Source organism: Uloborus diversus, chromosome 3, assembly GCF_026930045.1.
Source record: "Uloborus diversus isolate 005 chromosome 3, Udiv.v.3.1, whole genome shotgun sequence".
NCBI lineage: Eukaryota > Metazoa > Arthropoda > Arachnida > Araneae > Uloboridae > Uloborus > Uloborus diversus.
Window position 1 is genome coordinate 197,902,293 of NC_072733.1, and position 22,959 is coordinate 197,925,251.

A 22,959-nucleotide genomic window follows, 5' to 3' on the forward strand; every position below is an offset into this window, starting at 1 on the left:
CTGGTTATGAATTATTTTTTTCATCTGTCAGCAATGGCTCATTATTCTCAACAATTGTAGCTAAGACAGCGTCATTGCACTGTTTTTTCTTGTTGCATATCAGTGTTAACTAAATCGGTGACCAATCGATCAGGTGATAGCACACCTTAATGGCTAAATAACGAATTTGAAATTGAGATGCATAAATCTTCAATCAATACTAAGACTTCATTATACATTTCTGGTGTAAAATCTAGATTTGGACATCGGTGTGCTTGTTTAACTCTATGGAGTACATCTTCAAGCGTAAAATTTATATAGTGTCCCCACAGAAATTATGATTGAGTTGGGAAAGTTTGTCGTCAAAATTTTTTTAAACAGTTGACGAATACTGTTTCTCGTTATTTCAAACCTGCATTAGAAAGTATCAACTTCCAATGATTGTGTGTTGTGTGCCACCAATAATTACAATTCGCGACATGCATCGTGATATGTATTAAACTCTCGACCACTAACGGTCCGCCAATATTCCTGTCTGTCCAGGAATGTTTTCCGAAAACAAAAGCAAAAAAACATATTCACTTTGTTTTGGATGCACAGTTTCATTTTGTTGCACAGTTGAAGTTTTGGTACAAATGTCTTGACTTTAATTTGGCCCGAGATAGATAATATTGTGTTCTTTGTTTACATGGCTTCCATGGTTTTCTGATTTTATTCAACACTACACCAAAACAATTAATAAACGTTCTGAAAAATAATGAGCAGCAAATACGCACAATTTCTGCCAGTAACTTATCTTGCAAAAAATAGGAACGTTTTCCACTAAAAGTCAGACACATTCCTAAAATTATCCTGAAGTCTTACTGAAGAATTCAGAAACCTCTCTGATTCAAAACAATCATTTCACTGAAACCTTGAGAGAGAACCGAAGTAAGATCAAAAGTAATAGCTTGGCACATTTTTCGACTCACCAAGAAAGTGCCAAAATTATTATCGCAAGTATAGCCACTGCTAAGAAGGACTTGAAAGCATGCACAAAGAATTCTACTTGCTTGTTACTTTTGGAAAGTTACGGAATCCGGAGATTCACTTGCCCCCATTGGGAAGCAAGTGAAACTGAATTACGTCAATCTGGAGGGGCTAATACGATGGCAGTGAAGTCAATTCATCGCTAAAATTCATTTACCTTCTTGAAATAATCCAGAAATCTTCCTGAAGAATTCATTAATCTCCCTTGCTAAAAGCCAGTTATGTATCTGGACCTTCAGAGGAAACTTAGGTATGTGTAATACAAAAGCTTGACACATTCCTGCTTTTCCAAGAATGCTCCAAAAGTATTACTGCAAGCCTGGCGAGAGGTGAAACATAATTGCAGTCAAGAACCATGAGTCCAAAAACCAACAATGCTACGGAATTCAGAGGATCATTCACTATCATTGGAAGCTTAATATAGGCTGAACGTAGCCAAATTGAATTCGATACACTTAATAAATACACTCAGTTAGTCTTTAAACTGGGAATTAAATATATTTTACGCAACAGTGATAAGTCTGCATTTATGACTTTTGTAGAAATTCAGGAAACGTTTTGACGCAGATACTTGATTTTCAAAGGAAATTGTTAAGGACCTATACAATCCTGACATTTTATGATCCCAAAAGGAAAAAAATAGTGACATTTCGTGTGTTTTTTTTACAGTGCATATAAAAAAGCGTGGAATACTGGTGAATAGTTTTATTTCTGAGAATCGGCCGAACACATTAGGGTTTAACACACGGTAAAAAAAAAAAAAAAAAAAAAATCAGTGTCGTTTTTGGTGGTTTAAGTGTTCTTCGTACAAAATATCTTTCGTAAAATATACTCGTTGATCGTTTTCGACCTGAAAGACGCCGGCCAGAAAGGCATTTTACGTATATGAAGAAACTAAATTCTGCCAGATAGCTTCGTTGTTGCTTATATATCTCCTCATCGTGTTATGTCGTCATTTTCGTCCGTCAAATGCGACCTAATAAGGACCTTCATAACCGTTGCAAAAGACCTTGACGGAATACGCGGAGCTGCAAAACTCGACATTAATATAAGCCCAATACGTTTTTAAAAGCAGTGGTGAGAATGCAACTACCCGCCGCTTATCAATTTCAACTTGATTTGCAGAATTTAAAATTTACATTGGAAGTGTGGCCACTATCCTCCTCGTTTCTACGCCGATACAATTGATAACTATCGATATCCGTAACATATTATCTTTTGTAAATTTTAATTAACTTAAGAATAAAATGTTTTGAGGATGAATTAACCTAGAGCGCCATCTATTAAGAATTCATACAACTAAATTAATACACACGATAATTGCATAATTAGCATTTAATTTGCAATAAAAAATAATAAAAAGCAGCTTATCTTTTAAGTTGGGCCAAATTACATATAGTTGTGAAATTTGATTAAAATCGCTTTAGTAGTTTCGGAGTTTACCCCGAACAAACATCGTGACACGAGATTTTTATATATATAGATTAAACAAAAAGTAAGCTAATCCAAGGTGCCATATGTCGAAATAACTTTCGACTGACAAAAATAGCAAAATATTTACAAGATGCAAAGAGATTGAAATCTCAAGCTCCACAAGCAATTTTCTGCAAAGTCCGAGTAAGTTTGATGTTGCCATGGTTCCGAAAAAAAAGGTACTTTATTATTTATTGAAATTAAACATAAAATAAGCTAATATAAGGTAATGTATGTTAAAATAACTTGTGATTGTCAAAAATATCAAAATATTAATAAGATGCAGAAAGATTGAACTTGCAAACGTTTGAACTTGCTTCGATATGTAGCGTCGCGAAAAATAGCTTCAAGTTTAGAAAATTGCACTGATGAAATGTTCTTGAAAAATATTTGAGCGCAATTCAATGATTTTCTACTGATTTCAAGCACTAAAAAAAAAACTTTCATTTTTTTTTCAAGGTTTTCAAGCGCTTGGAAACGAACTTTTTTTTTCAAACAGTTTTCCAAAGTTTTTCAAGGGCGAACGAAGACGTCATAACTCCTCCCCCAAACCTCTCCATTTGCTAGATTTCCATGCTGCAGCAGTTGAAGTTGGAGTAATGACGTCAGTCTGAAGTGAAATAGAAATAATAGAAGGAAGAGCACACACTATCTTTTAACGTGATGAAAACTTTTAAAATCTGATTTTTAAGCAAAAACAATATAAAAGCGGACCAAACGGACCAAAATGTTAAAAAGCGGTCAAAAGCGAATTTTACCCTTAAAAACGGATTTAGGCGGGAAAAGTGGACAATTTGGGAGCCCTGCTAATATTTACCAGGGACTCACCAGAAATATTCCCAGTTCTGGTTCTCTAGATCTCCCCTTTCCCTCATTTGATCTACGTGCTGATGCCACAATTGCCCATTCACATCAATGGTGTAGTGAAATTGTCCATCCCGGCTGATTACTTTTCTGAACTGCTACCTTTTATCCCCATGGCGATAATGAAGTACAGTTACATTGTCACCAGTGAGGAAGCCATGATCTGCAAACTGGAAGCTGTCCTTCCTAATTCTGTCTTGGACCCTTGCCTGCAGATCTGCTTTGACCAAGTCGATGTAGGTTTGAATTTCCCCCATCATCAGCAGCATTGCCAGACTGTGGAGGGTGGTCATGTTTGGTGCTTTCCTGTACTGCATCAAGAAAGTGCTGAGCTTCTGTTGGATAGTGCCGGGATACTCCTTCATGGCGAGAAGAGATTGCTCGAGCGTGAACATGTAACATTCAGCTTTACCATTGCTGGATGGCTTGAATGGAGCTGAAGGTTTGTGTTTTATCCCCTTTTGTCTCAGGAAATTCTTTAACTTATCAAACTTGGGACTGTGGACCGTTGTCACTAACCACCATCACCTCATGAAGCATATGTAATCTCATTATACACTGCTTGGCAATTGCTAAGGAACAAGGGATTTATGCAAATTTGTGCCTCAGACAGCTGGCCAATGGAAATAAATTCAAGTTCCAATAGCGGCAGATCAAGACTCGTTATCTGTATAAAAGACAGTGCATACAAACTCAAGATTTGTATGAAAATTCATGCTGTTTGGTGTTTAACAAAAATAGTGCTGGACGTTGAAAAAGTTTTTTCTCTGAAATTCTGTTTGGTTCTTGAAATATTTAAGAGTAAAATGTCAGCAAGACATCATTTCAGTACCTACGATTGTGGACGAGTGGTTGGACGGGCATGGTTGACTGACTCAGCTTTTCATCCCTTCAATGGGTTGATACTATGAGTACCAAGCGTACTTGGAAACTTAACTTTGGGAGGTAGGTGTTCGGCTGACCACTTAACCAGAAAATCTGCCAAGCACCCCAGAACACGTGATCAGGGAGACTGGCGCAGCAGGCTTTGGCCCTCATGTGCTGTCGTGCCACTGGGTTTGGTTTTAAACTTTTAAAAGATTTTAGCTTCCTTTAAAACATTCCAGGAGAGAAATTTTAAACCATCCTCCTTAATTCTCCAAACTTCAAAAATTGCCTGCAACTGCATTCTAACTACTTAGTTTTTGAAAGATTCTGAAAACTTAAAATTTTCTAGAAGTGTCCTTAAACTACTTAAATCAGGGTTACTTACCTCACTTCCTTCCTCCTCTCCCCTCTTATACAATCTTTGATTAAAAGACATTAGAATTTACTAATTCATTAAGTTCTGGTCAATATTTTAACAGTAAGAGATAAAAATACACAATCAGGTGACTACCAACATTTGAAAACTGTTTTAATTTAATTATCCCAGATTCTTTCCCAAATTCCCTGATTCTTTCAGAGTTTTCAAAATCCCTGATTATTCCCAGTTCTCCAAGTCTGTAGCCACCCTGTTTCATTTGGTTGAAAATGTTGATTTATCAGCTTTTACACATTTAACTTGACTGGCAGAACTTTTAAATTTTTGTGTTACAATTAACGATTTTAGATGTTTGTAGCAATAGCAAAAGAAAAGATAAAGAGGAAAGAAAATCTCACTCAAAACCTTGTGACTTTGTTGATTTGTTCCAATCAAAAATGTCAATGGGAAAATGACTACTTGCCTTTTCTTAAGTTTGTTACGTTATGCTTAAAAACAGAATCTTCATATGAGTTAGTTATCAAAATTTATCGAGTTAAAAAAATCAAACCTTACCTCGCTCTCATCCCAGGTTCTACCTTAGCAAATTTTTCTAAGCTTGAAACAACTCTTATAGCAATTGCTCCAGCTTCACATTTTTTACTCCTCAAAAGCTTATTCACACGATTTTCAATGTGTTGTCCAAGTTTTGATTGCTGAAGCCCTGTTGAAAAGTAAAGTCAGGGGTAAAAGGTGAATTTAAGCAATAAACAATACAAATACAAAAGTGACGACCAGCAACAGGCTCTGGGCCCAGCTAGACTGGTCCTAGTCAATTTACAATCCCCAGTGAAGATCAATGGCCCTCTTAAAACTATCTGCTCCCTTGCTCATTACCACCTCTTCCGGTAAGCTGTTCCAAGGTTCCACTACCCAGCTAAAATAATAATTTTTCCTAATATCCATGTTAGCCTGAGATTTGAATAGCTTAAAACAATGACCCCTTGTCCTGTTTTCAGTGCTAAACTTCAGCCCCGTAACATCTTTCATTTTAATAAATTTAAACAACTGAATCATGTTCCCTCAATCTCTTCTTTGCTCAAGACTGTACATTTTTAGCCTTCAAAGCCTGGAATCATAGTCTATTTTATTAGCCTTGTAGCCAGCCTTTGAGCCCTTTCCAATACATTAATATCTATCTTAAGATAAGGAGACCAAAACTGAACAGCATACTCCAAATGAGGTCTCACCAAATTTCTATATAAGGGCAGAAGAACTTCTTTAGATTTGTTTGAAATAGATTTATTGATAAACCCAAGCATCTTATTCGCTTTGTTACTAGCTATGCTGCACTGGTGGCTAAATTTTAAATCCGGACTTATTAAGATGCCCAGATCAGTATATTTTTCTGCCTGACTAATGACTGAACCTTGCAAATAATAACTTGTACACTTATTTCCATGCCCTAAATGTAGCACTTGACATTTCCCAACATTAACAGCCATACCCCATTTATCAGCCCACTCCGTAATATGATCTAGATCCTCTTGCAGCTGCTTTGCTTGTTCTTCATTTTCTACACTTCCCATAACTTTGAGCAAAACAATTCATGTTTCCAGAAATATTTTTATGAATATCGTTCATAAAAACAATGAACAAAACAGACCCTAATACTCATCCTCAAGGAACCCCGCTTGGAACCTCACTCCAGTTAGAATAATTTCCCCTTACAACTACCCTTTGTTTCCTTCCGGTCAGCCAGTTTTTTTATTCAAATGAAAGTTTTTCCTCCTATTCCTATATCAGCTAATTTGCTAAAGTAGAGCAACATGCGGTACCTTGTCCAAAGCTTTTTGAAAATCAATGTAAACAACATCTACAGGCTTCTTATTGTCTAAAATCATGGTAACTTGGTCATAGAAATGTAATAAATTAGTTGCACAAGCTTTACCTTTCCTGAAACTGTACTGAAAACTAGTCAATAGATTATTAGTCTCTTAAAAATTTACTATCTTAATTTTCATCAATATTTCGAAAATTTTGCAAACCACTGAAGTTAGACTCACATGTCTATAATTTTCCGCACTCCCTTAAAAACTTTCTTGAAGAGCGGTGTAATGTTAGCCAGCTTCCAGTCCTCTGGCACTGTCCCCGAGTTATAAGAAGAATTCAAAATATTTACAATTACATCTGCTACTTCCTCTGCACATTCAACTAAAATTTTTGGATAAATATTATCTGGTCTTGGAGCCTTAGTCTCTTTAATTTTTTTCAAATGAAGTAAAACATCATCCCTGGAAAATACAAAGTCCTCAAGCTGTAATATAGCTTGTGCCTTGTTGGTGTCAACTGTTGAGATACAGTTATCGTTAAAAACACTCAAAAAAAGTTATTAAGAACATTAGCAATATCAAATGCAACAACAATGCAAAAAAAAAAAAAATTTCACTAGGTAAAAAACTTACGTTTCGCAGTAAATTTATTTTTCTTCTTCTTTCGTCCGCTCTTTTTCAAACAGGTATCACATGTAAACCTTAAAAAGTTTTTTGATTAAATAAATTAAAAATTTGGAAAATTTATCAAAACATCAATGTTGCAGATGACAAGACTTAATACTTTGTAAAAAAGGTATAGGATGCATACATACCCTTCTGGCCAAATCTCATCAAAATGAAGAACACATATTTTGTGCATCTTTCGACCACAGTCGGTGCATTCCACAAATCTTTGAAAAGGGTATTAATGTTAATCATTTTTGTTAGGTAAAAGCATGAAAATAACAATTCAAATAATAAATTCTAAATATTAATATATAAAATAAAGCCTTCTAGCACAAGTGAATGTTGTTACAAATAGAAAAATAGAAGATAATTGTTCATTGAATTTTTTAAAAAAGTTCAGTATGCCTTTCATTTTTCTTTTTTTAGTTTATAGTAAACTCTTCATTATCTGCGGAACAGGGTGGTACTGTAACCGCGGATAAACAAATCCGCAGATAATCCTTAAACTGGGTAAAAACGATGCTAGTTTATGCAATAGCTTAAAAATATCAATAACAATAGCATGCATTTAAAATATAGCTAAAATGATAAGTGTATATAAAAAATGTATACGAAAGATAAAAAAAGATTGCTTGTTACTGCAAAATGATTACACATATGTGAGAGGTTGTGCAACAGATTACCTGCAACGGATGAAACTAAGTCAGTTAAATCAAAAACGCACATGAGAGGGGTGGAGAATTTTTCAAGACTGGTCCAGTCACTCATTTACGCACGTAAGTAGAGCAGATCTAAAATTCAGTAAGTGGGGTAAATCTAAAAATCAGTAAGTAGTGTCGATCTAAATATCAGGTTTAACTAGTGAGATCTTGGTGATCTTGGAAATTTTGATGTCATTGGAAGGGAGGGGGGAGAAAGAAATAGGAATGTCTAAAAACCGATCTTGCACTTGTTAAGTTAAAATGCATGCATTTATCTACATTCAATTTATCATCGTGGAATTTTTTTTTTTTTTAAGTGTGAAAGATCGCCGATATTAAACTCCACGGATAAACCCCTCCTGTATAATCGAGAGTTTACTGCATTTACCTTTCAAGTCTTTTAAGCAAGATTTAGGTGCATCAAAATCCCAAAACTTAACAGAAATTTTTATAAATTGAAGTATAAAGTGCAGGGGTGTTCAGGCACTGCAGAACTGCAGCACCCTCTGCTTTTTTCCTCATATAACATGTTTAGTAATTCATTTATATTTTCATTGATTATTATAATTAAGAGTAACATGTTCTCTCATGTTACATAAAATATTATGAGAAAGAATCATTAGATGGTGACAAAGTGGCACCCTGTTTTTCGCAGTGTCATATTGTATGTTAAATGGATGCACGCGATATTCCTCAAGCAGGTTGATATCCACATAGGGAAACTGTATTTAAAGCTGTTCCTTTTGTATGTAGAATCTATGGAAACGGTTTCAAAAAAGTTGTTTACAGCGAGACTTTTGCATTGTTTGTAACAATTTTGTGATGGAAGCAGAATGAATAGGGATCCATTAAATGCACTGGCAATGATTTCAGCGGAGAAAAAAATTACCGAACAGTTGCAGACTTTAAAGAAAAAGCTACCGACCATTTTGCTAAAAATAAGGCAAATGTTTTGTAAATAAGATGAATCGAAGAGTAATGTTATGTATAAACAGTATTTTCATTTATTTTTAAACATTTTAAAAGACTCACTCAAAGGTGTGAATATATCTATATAATAAGCAATTCCTTTTACACTTGCTTTAAAATTTCATCTCACCCGTATTTATAGATAGTCCAGTCATTATAGTAAGTTCACCTGAGAATTCGAGATACCCAGCTGTAAGTCTGTAAATACTTGTATATTGACAACCTAAAAGTTGCCTCAAAACCTACACATGGTAGGGTGTACGCAACTATTAAATTTCAAGGTCAAAAGTCACAAAAATCGTTTTTTTTTGCACTTTTTTTTTGTAAATATCTCATTTTCTATGGGTTTTTTTGCTATTTGTATTTATTATCAGTATTGTAGAATACAAAATTCTCTACAAATTTTGTTTTAAAAAAATTTATTATGCGGTGAACCATTTTCGAGATAGAGGGCGGAGAGCGCGCAGTCACAGGATCACTTCAGGTCAACCGGTGCCTCCGGTCGAAAACGCGCCATATATAGTTAATTAACTATCGATAAATCAATGATTATAAATATTTGTCAGTTTTTACTAACTATTAAATTATATTTTATGATTTTTTTCTAACCTATCCACTTTTTATTCAGTATTAATTTACTTAACAATACTTACCTGTCCATGTAATTACAGAATTGTTAATGAAAATATAGGAATTATAATTTAATTTTAACCTAGTTAATATTAATAACTTAAATATTAATAAATCTCTGCATAAATTAGATTTTGTTTTTCTGAGCATCTTGCAAAATAAGTAAAATTTAAGAAAAGGAAAAAAAAAAGCAGCTGGCAGGTGATAATAAATGAAAAAAGATTGAGCCAATTAACTGCAGAGAATTCAAAGCAGAATATATGGAATTTTTTAAGAATGCAGCTTTAAAAATAACAAAATAGTCTCCACTAAAAGTCCATTAGGTAAATATCAGTTCTTCACCAAAAACTGGTTTTAACAAGCTCAATTCTTGCTGAAAAGAAGATGTTTATCATAGCTGAAAACTCTCCCAAATTATTTGTTAGACATTCAAAAATTAAGAAAAATGATTTTTCATTTAATTTCCTTTTGTAAGTTTAAGGTTATTAGTAGAACATTACATAAGGCGTAGCACTTACTATGCATCAGAAAAAAAGGAATTCTTGAAAACAAAATGCTAAATTAAAAATGACAGTTAAAACAGGCTAAAAAGCTTAAAAATGAAATGGAAAACTGAGGCACAGGTAGCTGTGAGAAAAGTGCTTTTGACCTCTTAGTCACTCAGGACTACTGCATAGATTTAGGTGACATTTTCTGTTTTACTTTCTTCTATTTCACTTTAAACTATTTTTCTGCTTTAAATTTGAGAAAATTGCGCAGAAAACGAAAAAATATAAATATACCTATTTTTGCAATTTAGAAATAGTCTGCTGACCTCCTCAAAAATCTGCGACAGTCGTCACAGCATCTCTTTGTTTCTGCTACCGGGGCTGGACATAATTTGTTTAGACAAGGTAGAGTCAGGAAAAGAAGTGGTGGAATTTTATTTTATGTAAGACACTTACATTTACAATGAATTGGTCATTAATGATAAACCTAATGACATTGGTATGGTTTTAATGGAGTTGATGAGCAGTAACTCAGAGAACTCAGAAGGATATGGATTTGGATCTAGATTTCTGCAACATAGGAAGTTCTGTTCAGGGGTTGATTGTAGGAAATCATATTAAAGACTGACCACAACTGTATTAGGTGCTGGATTACATTTGATATGCACAAAAATGAAAATTTTAGGTTTGCGCTAAATATTAGAAATAGTAATGTTGATGCATTTATGCAGAGCTTGAAACAGGTATTTTTGTCAAGATTGAAAACTAGCAAAAAGGGTTAGGGATTATGTTCCTTTCAGGACATAAGGTGTTAATGGATTCAAAGGTCAACCAGGGGTCAAAATGGTTAGTGGATTAATTTTAAGGGCTTCGGAGTCAAAAAACTAAGTTGGAATGGGGGGCATGGTTCAAGCATCAGGTATCGAGAGAATGAAATTTTTTTGGGTATTGCTAGAAATGGAAATAAAGTGACGAACAAGAGTAGTAATGTTAACAATTGTAATTTAGGAAATTTCAGGGTGTTAAATAAAAGCAACTTAGGCATGCTTAAAGTTTTCTATACCAATGCTTGCAGTATTAGGAACAAGATGGATGAATTGAAAAGCATAGTTATGGATGAGAAGTTGGATGTTATTGGAATTACAGAGACATGGGCTACCGAATCTGATGCAGAGTTATTACATATTGCTGGGTATAATTTGTTCAGACAGGATAGAGTAGGTAAAAGAGGTGGTGGGGTTTTATTTTATGTTAGAGACAATTTTATTTGCAATGAATTGGTCATAAATGATAAGCCTACTGATATTGATATGGTTTGGCTAGAGTTGATGAGCAGTAAGGGCAAAAAGCTACGCTTTGGAAACATTTATAGGCCACCTAATTCAAACCAGGGACAAGATGAACAGATGTACCGTATTATTAGTGGCATGTCCAGTAAGGGATCCGTTATCATAATGGGGGATTTCAATTTTACGGGTATTGTTTGGAATAATTTTTATCCTGGAAATGGCAAAGAGGAATTTTTAAAAGTAATTGGTGACTGTTTCTTAGATCAAGTTGTAACTCAGGGAACTCAAGAGGGGGCCATTTTGGATCTAGTTTTTTGTGACATAGGTAGTTTTGTTCAGGGGTTGAGTGTAGGGGAGCATATTGGAGATAGTGATCATAACAGCATTAGGTTCTGGGTTAAATTTGAAGTGTGCAAAGATGATAATTTTAGGTTTGTACCCAATTTCAGAAACACTGATTTTGTTGCACTTAGGCAGAGCTGGAAAGAGGTTTTTTCGTCAGGGTTGGAAAATAGCGACATAGATCAGCAGTGGACGAAATTTAAGGATAAACTTGCTAAAACCGTTGGGGATTATGTTCCATTTAGGAGAAAAGATGTTAGTACCAAAATTTGGCCCATGTGGTTCTCCAGGGAGACTAAAGAAGCTCTTAATTATAAGCAAGCCACTTTTCGTAAGTTTAAAGAAACTGGTCAGAGTGCGGAGAGGCTCCAGTATGGTAAGGCAAGGCGAAATTTTAAGTATTTGGTACGGATTCAGAAAAGGGAATTGGAGCAAAGGCTGGCAGATGACATTGATGGGAACCCTAAGAGGTTTTTTGCTTACGCTAATTCTGGGAAAGCTCGAAACAGTCAAATTGGGCCTTTGGTTGATGAGTATGGAAATTTAATCCAAAACGATAGGGATATTGCAAATGTTCTAAATAACTTTTTTTCCAGTGTGTTTAACGATAACTGTATCTCAACAGTTGACACTAACAAGACACAAGCTATTATACAGCTTGAGGATTTTGTATTTTCCAGGGAGGAGGTTTTATTTCATTTGAAAAAGATTAAAGCAACTAAAGCTCCGGGACCAGATAATATCTATCCAAAAATTTTAGTTGAATGTGCAGAGGAATTAGTGGATGTTATTTTGAATATTTTCAATGCTTCTTATAACTCGGGGATGGTGCCAGAGGACTGGAAGCTGGCTAACATAACGCCACTCTTCAAGAAGGGGTCTAAAGGTATTGCTGGGAATTATAGACCTGTAAGTTTGACTTCGGTGATTTGTAAGATTTTCGAAACTTTGATCAAAATTAAGATCATGAAGTTCTTAGAGACTAATAGTCTGTTGACTAGTTTGCAGTATGGTTTCAGGAAAAGTAAATCCTGTACTACTAATTTATTGCATTTCTACGACAAGGTTACCTCAGCTTTAGATAACAAAAAATGTGTGGATATTGTTTGTATTGATTTTCAAAAAGCTTTTGACAAGGTACCGCATGTTGCTCTTCTCAGCAAGTTAGCTGACATTGGAATAGGAGGAAAAACTTTACTTTGGGTTAGAAATTGGCTTACTGGTAGGAAGCAAAGAGTAGTTGTGAGAGGAAATCATTCTAATTGGAGTGATGTTTTAAGTGGGGTTCCTCAGGGATCAGTATTAGGGCCTCTTTTGTTTATTATATTTATGAATGACATCAATGAAAATATTTCTGGAAGCATGAATTGTTTTGCTGACAATGTAAAAGTTATGGGGATTGTCGAAAATGAAGAACAAGTAAAACAGCTGCAAGAGGATTTAGATCAAATTACTAAGTGGGCAGATAAATGGGGTATGGCAGTTAATGTAGGGAAATGTCAAGTGCTACACTTAGGTCATGGAAATAAGCGTATGAGATATCGTCTACAGGGTTCAGTCATAAATCAGGCAGAAAATGTTATGGATCTGGGTGTCTTTATAAATCAGGACTTCAAGTTTAGTCAACAGTGCAGTATTGCTAGTAACAAAGCCAACAAAATGCTTGGGTTCATCAATAGATCTATTTCAAACAAATCTAAGAAAGTTCTTCTGCCTTTATATAGGAGTTTAGTAAGACCTCATTTGGAGTATGCTGTTCAGTTTTGGTCGCCTTATCTGAAGAAAGATATTTTTGTATTGGAAAGGGTTCAAAGAAGGGTAACTAAATTAGTAAGGGGACTCTCAGATTTAGATTATAATACCAGACTTAATAGGCTTAACATGTATAGCCTGGAGCAAAGGAGAGTCAGAGGGGACATGATTCAGTTATTTAAATTTATCAAAATGAAAGATGTAAATGGATTAAATTTTTACGGGGAAAGCAGGACAAGGGGTCATTGTTTTAAGCTATTTAAATCTCAGGCTAACTTGGAAATCAGGAAAAACTACTACTTTAGCAGGGTCGTGGGCACTTGGAATAGCTTACCGGAAGAGGCGGTAATGAGCAAGGGAGTGGATAGCTTTAAGAGGGCCATTGATCTTCATTGGGGACTAATTAATTGACTAGGACCAGCCTAGCTGGGCCCAGAGCCTGTTGCTGGTCGTCACATTTGTATTTGTATTTATACTAAAGTTTGACCCATGTGGTTCTCCAAGAGGATTAAAGAAGTTCTAAAGTATGTGCAAGCCCTTTTCTGTTAGTTTTAAAAAACTGGTCAGTGGGCAGAGAGGCTAAAGTGTTGTAAGACAAGGCATAATTTTAAGCATTTGGTATGGATTCAGTAGAACCAGTTGGAGCAAAGGCTAGCAGATAACATTGACATGAATACTAAAAGGTTTTTGCTTATGCTAATTCTGGGAAAGTTTGAAACAGTCAAATTGGGTCACTGGTTCATGAGCACAGAAATTTAATTCAAAATGATAGTGATTTTGCAAATGTTCTTAATAACTTTTTTTCCTGTGTGTTTAACAATAACTATCTCAACAGCTGAAGCTGCTTTGGGTTAGAATTGGCTAACTGGAAGGAAACAGAGTAGTTGCACGGGGAAATCATTTTAAATGGACTGATGTTTTTAAGCAGGGTTCCTCAGGGATTAGTTTTAGGGTCTCTTCTGTTCATTATTTTTTATGAATGATTTATAAAAATATTTCTAGGAACATGAATTGTTTTTCTGATGATGTAAAAGTTATGGGAATCGTAAAAAAATGAAGAACTAGAGTAATGCAGCCTTTAGAGGTAGTAGATAATATTACTATATAGAAAGAGAAGTGGGGTATGGCAGTTAATGTTAGGAAATTTCCAGGGGTGGGCAAGGTGGGAAACTGCCTGGAGCGCCAGATCAGAGGGGTTCCAAAAAAGAACCAGATTTAATGCTCTCTAAGTCATTAATTTTATCTTTTTAACAAACTTTTTTGTTTGAAAAATACATTTCGCATTTTTCTTTTTCAATGAATTAATTTTCGAACTTTCTTGATGGGTCTTTTTTTTAATTTCTATAAATAGGATTTTCTAATACACTTATAAGAATTCATGCATTTTTTAAATGCTGGTTGATAATTTTATTTTAATCTACAGTAAACCCTCATGTTACGCGGGTTTATTTTACGCGGTTTTGATTATACATGGTTTAAGATTTGACAACGTTATTACATTTTATGCGGAAGAATTTTGGTTTTACGTTGATGTGGCAATGCAAACAGATAAATTTTTTCCCTCTACCAAAATCCAAACTCCTAAAGATAGCAAATTACGCGTAATTAGCATTTTGGACTGCTAATAAGCGAGCTTCGGGCCACTGGAAACATTTTAAGCGATTGGTTCCAGATCTCTTTCCAGAAGTAAAGTTATTAAATTCACACAGTTCAGAACTCACTGGAAGAAGAGCTTTTAGGAGTGACAAAGGAGGTCAAAATCAACGAGGATACCAACGTTGGTGACGCACAACCAAAAATGTTCAAATAGAAAATTTTGAGCCATTTCTAGACAATAGAAATGATCTTTCTGATTTATTAGTGAAGGAAGATTCTATCATGGAAATGACGCAAGTGATCATGGATGCATTAAGACTCTGCAAAGAATTACAGAGAAAAATTCTTAATGACTGCCAAAATTCTATCTACTGTGATGTTGTATATATGAAGAGCGAAATACTACTAGAGCAATGATACTAAATGAATTTCCTGTTTGCTTCAGAGGAGTCTTTATTCGAAATTTGTGATAAGACTACTAATGATTCATGCAGAGGAGATATTTAGGGGGAACTTCTCCAAAGCAAGAGCCCCCCTAAAAAGGAAAAGTACTTCTCACCCTCCCACTAAGGGGCACCCCTGATTGATATTAATGATTTATGGTACTTTCTTTAACACTGGGTATAAAAAGTGCCTTTGTTTTATGGCACTTTCTTTAACAATGGATTTTATATTTAATCGTTTAATATTGAAATTAAATGAAGTTTATTGTTTTCAGCCCATAACCTTTTTCTAAAGAACAAATATGGTGAAGCAAAGATTTGGGACCTAAGATAGATCACCCCTATCCATTAATTAAAAATAACTCCACAAAAATCGTTTCACTAAGCGAGACGCTATGAATTTACAAATAACAAAGCGCAAGTAATAAATTCGAAGAGTTCCCTCGATTTCTGCAGGATCCCTCATATCCAGACTTGAAGATCATTAGACAACCGGGACAAGTATACTGTTTCAAACAGAAAAAGAATTTTCCTAATCGTTTCAGGCGTGTTCTAATAATTGGGAAGCATAGTACATAAAAAAATTCCAACGTCTGTTAATTAGTGCTGCCAAAACTTTAAACTGACGCCGTCATAAAATATTAAATCTAGAATACTTGTCAAACTTCAGAAATCGGACACCAGTTACGATACATTTATTTAGTAATATAAATTTAATCGTAGGTGGGGGAGGGGGGATTTTTGTCTTCAATTTCCCTTGAATAGAACAGTTAATATATTTCAAAACTGAAATATAAAAAAAAAAAACTTTAATGACTGACAGAAGTTATTTATCAGCAAAAATTTTTTAGATTAAATTCATTCAACTATAATCAGTAAAATACATTTAATTTACTGATTTGCTACATGAGTAATAAATACATTAGTAAGAACATAATTGAAATTAACAGGCTGTGCCATGGAATCAAACATCCTGATGCAAGGGAATTAAATATTGTTCAAGACAAGATTCCTCCGTCAAAAAAATGCACCGTTCAGGCCAAACCTGTGATGCGTCATGCAGCTGACGAAAGCTGGTCTACTTAGCTACGACTTATGAAATTTAAACTTTCTTAGATTTCTCCGGGACCCCTGATGAGATCCAGACAAATTTAACATGGGACCATCTGGAAATTATACCCTTCTAAACAAAAACAAAAAAAGAATTTTTCAAATCGGTCTAGTATTCTTGGAGAAATACGAAAACATACATAAAAAGCCGCAAGACGAAGTCATAACCTTCCTTTTTGAAATTGGTTAAAAATGATTGGAAACATACAATTTACATACTTCTGTATGAAAAGGTGATGTTTTAGCAATTGTGATTGTTTTACCATAAGGATTTTTCTGAAATTCTAATGACTAAAAAACCCATTTTGGGAATTTTTGTTATCATAAAAATTTGGGAGATATTTACTTCATTACAGAATTTGAAAGAAGGCATCAAAAATTTCAGAGTCACTCCAAAGAAATGGGGGAATTGGTAGCTATGCTACCAATATTTTTCAAAAGTTGGCAACCCTGCAAATGATAAACGGTTGAATGATTTCACTATTTTTTTTATGCTTTGAACAATACAAGCTTGTTATAAAACCCAAAGGCTAGTTTTTTATGTTATGATGTTAAAAAAATGATTTGCAAATTACTTTTAAATATTTAATATTTTTATTTTCTAAGAAAAAATAATCGTTAAGAATCCTCAATCTAAATCACAAAAAGTGAATTTCTCAATGTTTCGGGAATTTTTTTTTCTGCATCAAAAGTTCTAGAAATTATACATAGCTAGTGGGGAAGCAAAAAGATTAGTTGCCAAAAATGTTACTGAAGCATGAAATAAAATATTAAATAAAAATTTGGAGATTTACTTAGAGGAAAAATTATAACTAATAAACTACACAGGAAATAGATTGGTTGAAAAGTGAGAGTTCAAAACATAATATAGGGTTTACTTATGTCTTAATATTGGGGTAAATCAATAGTTTAAATAGGGAGAGAGTTCCTAAGAAGCTTGACACCATTGATCTGATTGGCAATTTGATATTTCAACTAGGAAAAGTGGTGACAAAATGGCAACATGGTGTAAAAAAGCAGCTTTAAGATTTTGGGATTTTTTTCTTTTTTAATGCTTTTTGGTTCCCCAATTGGCATATGAAAACTGACATACACATGAGCGATTAAAAATTTCTAAGATAGTGGCAGAAGCTTTTATCTAAGCCAAGAATGAAAATGCTACTTACGGCTCTTGTTGTAGTCTATCGTTTTTCATAAACACAAAATGTTCTTTCTTGATACTTCTGAAAGAGGGAAAACAGAAGCATGTATAAATTTTACTAGCATCATGATTCACACTAATAGTCCATTAGAAGCATCAAAAGATTTTAATAATTTCCGTTATTTGTGCATACAGGTTTGTGATTTTTTTTAAATCAAAAAAATGAAGGATTTTTTTTTGATTAAAATCAGATTTATTTTTAAATTTGAATCAGTCTTTTTGGCTTCAGGGATTTTAATTATGAACTATGATACATGTCTTAGGGATTTTTAAAAATTGGAATTTTCCTAAAGTTTTTGAATCTATACATATAATAAAATAAGATGTTTGTGTGTGTGTGTGTGGCGCGCATCCTGGGAAAACGGTAAGGCCTAGAAAGATGAAATTTGGTATACAGGTGTAGTTTTTGCTGAATTTGTGCACCTCGGGCTTCGATTTTTGATATTTTAATTAGAAAAAAAGTTATTTAATGTTTTATGTGATTTTTAGCACTTTTTAGTACTTTTAACCTCACAGATCCCATATGAGTGTGATTGAACAGTATTTCTTTCAGAACTTTTGCTCTGGGGGTGGGGGCAAATGCATATTTAAGGGGGAGGTGCACTTTAAGTTCTGAAAGAGTCAAAGGCGTATTTAAGGAGTGGGACACGAAAACCCCCCTCCAAGAAATAAATTCAAAATTACCAACTCCGAATAATTTTACAATATCAATTTGTAAAGTTACCTTCATGTTTGGCTTGCCCATCCCTCCTGAAATAAATCCCTGTATGCGAACTATGGGCGGGACAATATGAGTTTTAACCCTCCCCCCCACTTCTGGTTCATTATGTCATCCTCATAAAAATATAACAGATCAAAAGTCTGACAGTGCTGCAATATTATTAAAAGCAGAACATTTTACTGGAAAGTACAAAAAAAAAAGTAATGAAAAAATTTCTTTACAGGGTTCGAAAATATGATATTTTCGAAAATATCAAAAATATCCGATTTTTTGATACATATCTGATATTGTCAATTAACACAAACTAGTCTTCAAAACAGTAAATGGGTTATTCTTCAAAAAGTGTAATCTCTAACACCACCAAAGATCGAATAAAACTGCTTAGGTTTTTTTTTTTTTCAATTTAAAAAATTATTTAGGAAATGTCACTTGATTGGCTCAACTCCATCCTTCTTCTGATTCAAAGACAACCGAAAACTATTAAGGACTCAAAACTTTTGGTGTCTTTGCTTAAAAAAAACAAAAAACAAATTGGAGTTAAATAATTACATTTCATTTTCAATTCACTCATTTCTTTAAAAATTAAATTTTAATTGTGAACACTGAAGCAAAATGAATAGAGGCAGCAGTGTCAAGTCTGCCTTGCTTTGAAAAAAGCAAAGATATGGCACTCGGGAGATTAGTATATAGTAGCTGGGGAGATGAATATTTCAAAGCTGTATGAAAAATTTAAAGCATTGGGTTAACGCAGAGACCAACATTGCATATTTTACACTCATGGGTAGTGAACGTCTTTTATCGTGCTTTGAGCAAACTACACATCTTCGTCTAAGTTCTTTGCCATCTTTTTCAGTTCATAATTTTGTTAAATACTGTATGAATGTATATTTTATAGCTGTTTCACTGTCCTTGTCCAAAAGCTTCATAGATTGGATCATTCATAACTTTAGATATTTCCTCCTCAGAAAGATAACGTGTTCTTTTAGCCATGGTTACACAAATTAATCTAAAAGTAAAATCCCCCTTTCTGGAATATCTCCCATAAAACCCCATCTTAAAATGGTCAAAACTAGAAACAACCACTTCAAAATGAGTATGTGCTTCCCTTTTCACTTGCTAGCTGATGTTCATATTTTCTTTCACAAAATTCAATAAATCACACACACTTGACGGACCCCAATCTGACGTCAGAGAAATATTAATGGAGGAGAGAGAAATACTGAAGAACAACACCATCTTTTGAACAGAACATGGATAAGTAACGCTATTTGTTAGTAAATATTTCATTATAAAATAGCAACGCTAATAATAACTGAGTTATTAGGAAACACATTTTAAGAGTTGATAAAAGCTGCAGTTGATACAAAAATCATAAAAAATTGTACCCTATTATTAAACTTTTATTCGTCACAGAGAAAAAATATCTTCACTAATCAACATGTAACACATTAAAATGAATCATTTAGATTAAAAAAGTATTTCTGCTCTATACAAAAAATTACCCTCATATATAATTATAAGTGTAGTATTTAAAATGATATTATGTTTGCAAACGTATTTAATCTAATAACAGATTAAGTTCTTTTACAGTGTAATGACTTTTGTTCAATCTTATTCAATAAGGTTAAATTCTGCCAGCATATGACTTTCATAAATTTTAAGACTGGGGTACATATGCAATTTAGAAGAAGAAAGTAAGAAACCATTTTTTGACTTACGCGTTCTTTTCAATGTCACATTTTGATAAAATGCAAATGCTAGCAATATTTTGTTCTATGAGTTCTTATGTTTTAAAAGTTCCCAATTCTTTTCTAAAAATGAATATGTTTTCTATAATAATGTCAGATACCAAAAGAGGAGAAAACTTACATTGGAGGCCCACTTTGATCATTCCTTAATGAAATATCACCGGTACTGATTTTTTCAAAACATTCTTGACAGTAAGTATATCTACAATAGAAATAAAAGCATATAAAAGCAATGTAACTTACTCCTATTGTACACATTTTCGATTTAAAGAGGAAAAAAAGTGAATACTTGTTTTGGTAACTCCAGTACATTGCATCCCAAGGGATAGTACAAAGCTCTCTGCCGTAGCAACATAACTCACGGGTCTGAAAAACATACATCTTTCCACAACAGTAGCCCAGCGACTGCATTATATTGTCAATTTCTTGCTTAAATTCTTCAGAAAGCTTCAAAATAAAAGCATGAATGATATATATATATATATATATATATATATATATATATATATATATATATATATATATATATATATATATGTATTTAATATTTTAAACAGGGTGGCGACAGGATCTGTGAAAAAAAGTTCCCTGACTTTTCCCTGATTTCCCTGATTAAGTTCACCAAATTTCCCTGATTTACGTTACCAATAATAATGGTTTTGTTTCTTTGCTCTACTTGAAATCCATTGTATGTTTGTATAAAATGCAGTATTTTAAATATTTTAAGTTGTGTAATGTTGTTGAACTAAAGATATATTTTAAAAAGATGCTACCTTTTTAATAAAATAGATAAAAAAAACATATCAAGTCAATTTTTTGGGGAAAAAACCCTACAAAACAGTATATTAAATTTTTCTACACGGAAAGATTTGAGAAAATTAAAAAAAAAAAAAACTTTACTTCCAGAAACCACTTAGCATAAGAATTAAACTATTGAAATTACTCTTAAAAACATATGTGTATTTATGATAGAACTAAAAAGTAATTGAAATCATTTTGAACTAAGTTTTCAAACAGTATAATAATTGTTGCAAGAATAACAAGTAATAGTGAAAGAATAGAAGTAAAATGTAGTTCTTATATAACTAATTGACATATTTATGGAAAACAGATGAAACCATTTGACTAGGGAGGGGGGGGGGACATTTATTCATAGGGAGCTTTTCTCTAATCAAGAACATAGGTTTTAATGAATGAATACAGCATTTTAACAATAAAAAAATAAAGATATTTACTTAAGTACACAAGTTAACTCTATTTCAAATGATTTCAGTATGTAACGGAAAAAAAATCTTAGATTGCTTTTGTAACAAACAACTTTGAAATGCAAGAAAAGAAAAATGAAAAAAAGCAATTAGTTAATTTCAAAATATATAAAAGAAGAATACAACTTGGTTATAAAATTAAAGAATCATTTAAGTCTGAAGAAAAGAAAACCTTTATAATCTGCGGTGACAACAAATAGTATAACGGCAAAAAACTAAGTTTTTTTTATTGAAAGTTCAAGTTTAGCAATTAAATTAAAAATGCGAAGAAGTAATAACTTTTAAACTTTTATAGTATTAATTCAAAAACCAAAGATTTTTTCTTGAAATCGTGATAACAGTAGGCTAATTAATTCGAGAAAATGGAATATAAGGCAAAGGAGCTAAGGCATTAATGAAGGTTTCCTCTTTGCCTGTATGGTTGTTTATTTTACGTAACATTGAAAGCATAAAAGGAAATTTCAAGCTAGGTAAAATAAACAACCTAACAGACACAGAAGCAATCTTAGGAAGTTCATACTGTGGTTAATAAGTAAGATTCAATACTTTAGACGTTGAGGAAAAAAGATGTACAAATATGCGGCAGTGTATAATCGCACCTCATTTATTTTACTTTTTTTTAAACAGATGATTGGCGGAAAGTAAGTAGGGAATTAGAGTACTTAATTTTGTAAAAAAAAAAAAAAAAAAAATTCTTCATAAAATCAACTTTCCCTGATTTTTTGTAATTTTTTCAAAATTAATTAATTCCTGATATTTCCCTGACTTTTCCCTGATTAATAAATTTCCCTGACTTTTCCCTGATCTCCCTGATCTGTCGCCACCCTGTTAAATGATTTTCCTAAAATGTCTTGAAAAAGAATAAATTATATATGTTTTAATTCTAATAGAAATGAAATAATCAAATTATGCAGCATCCTTACAAGTACTAGAAAAAACTCAGATTTAAAAATACAGTCTGAATAAAATTTTTAAGGCCAGTAAACTTTTCCAAGAAATTTGACACATTTTAAACTAAGGATCAAAAACTCATTTGAATAATAACACTACTCAACACCAAAAATGCATTCGACTCAAAAATAGCTATTTACGAAGCATTTTGCCTCACTTAACACAAAAATCACCTTAAAAAGTTGAGACCAGCTCTAGTTTTTAAGATACAGAGCCAGCTATGGTAGTGAACTCTCACTAATGGTCTTTTTTTTTCTAGCAGATAGAAGCACCCTCTTGGCACTGACTGTCTTCTAAACTTCGCCCTGTTTGAGATAGAAAATCTCATTATATTCAACCAAAATGGATTTCAAGAAATTTAAGTTCTGGGAAGAGAAATGCCCAACAAGAGCTTCTAGTAGATCTACCTATTTCTGCTTCTCTGCCACGCTCCTTCTGTTGGGAATAATAAAGAACTTCTGGAAAGATTTTTCCGAAGTTTAAAAGGAAATTTCCAAGGTGTTTTGAAGTTAAGGTTAAGAAGAGAATTTTTCACGGTCCTTCAAATACGTGCAGTTATAAAAATCATTTATTTTTGAAAAAATTTTTTTTTGAAAGAGGGAAGAAAAATACACTTAACAAGCCTTTAAGAGTATTTTACAAATATTTCAAAGCTGCAGATAAGAGGAGAACTAAAAACAGTTGG

At 33.3% G+C, this 22,959-nt stretch overlaps 1 protein-coding gene across 1 annotated transcript in view; it reads right to left on the reverse strand.

Moving 5' to 3' along the window:
- The window catches only part of LOC129218502 (CREB-binding protein-like), a 53,740-nt gene extending 46,467 nt beyond the window's left edge, over nt 1-7,273 (reverse strand). The window contains exons 1-3 of the mRNA XM_054852788.1: nt 7,215-7,273; nt 7,033-7,100; nt 5,144-5,291 (exon numbers count right to left, since the gene is read on the reverse strand). Coding sequence (XP_054708763.1) covers nt 5,144-5,291; nt 7,033-7,100; nt 7,215-7,261 — 263 coding nt within the window. The 5' untranslated portion in view covers nt 7,262-7,273. The remainder of the gene's footprint in view (nt 1-5,143; nt 5,292-7,032; nt 7,101-7,214) is intronic.
- Nucleotides 7,274-22,959: the final 15,686 nt, after the last annotated feature.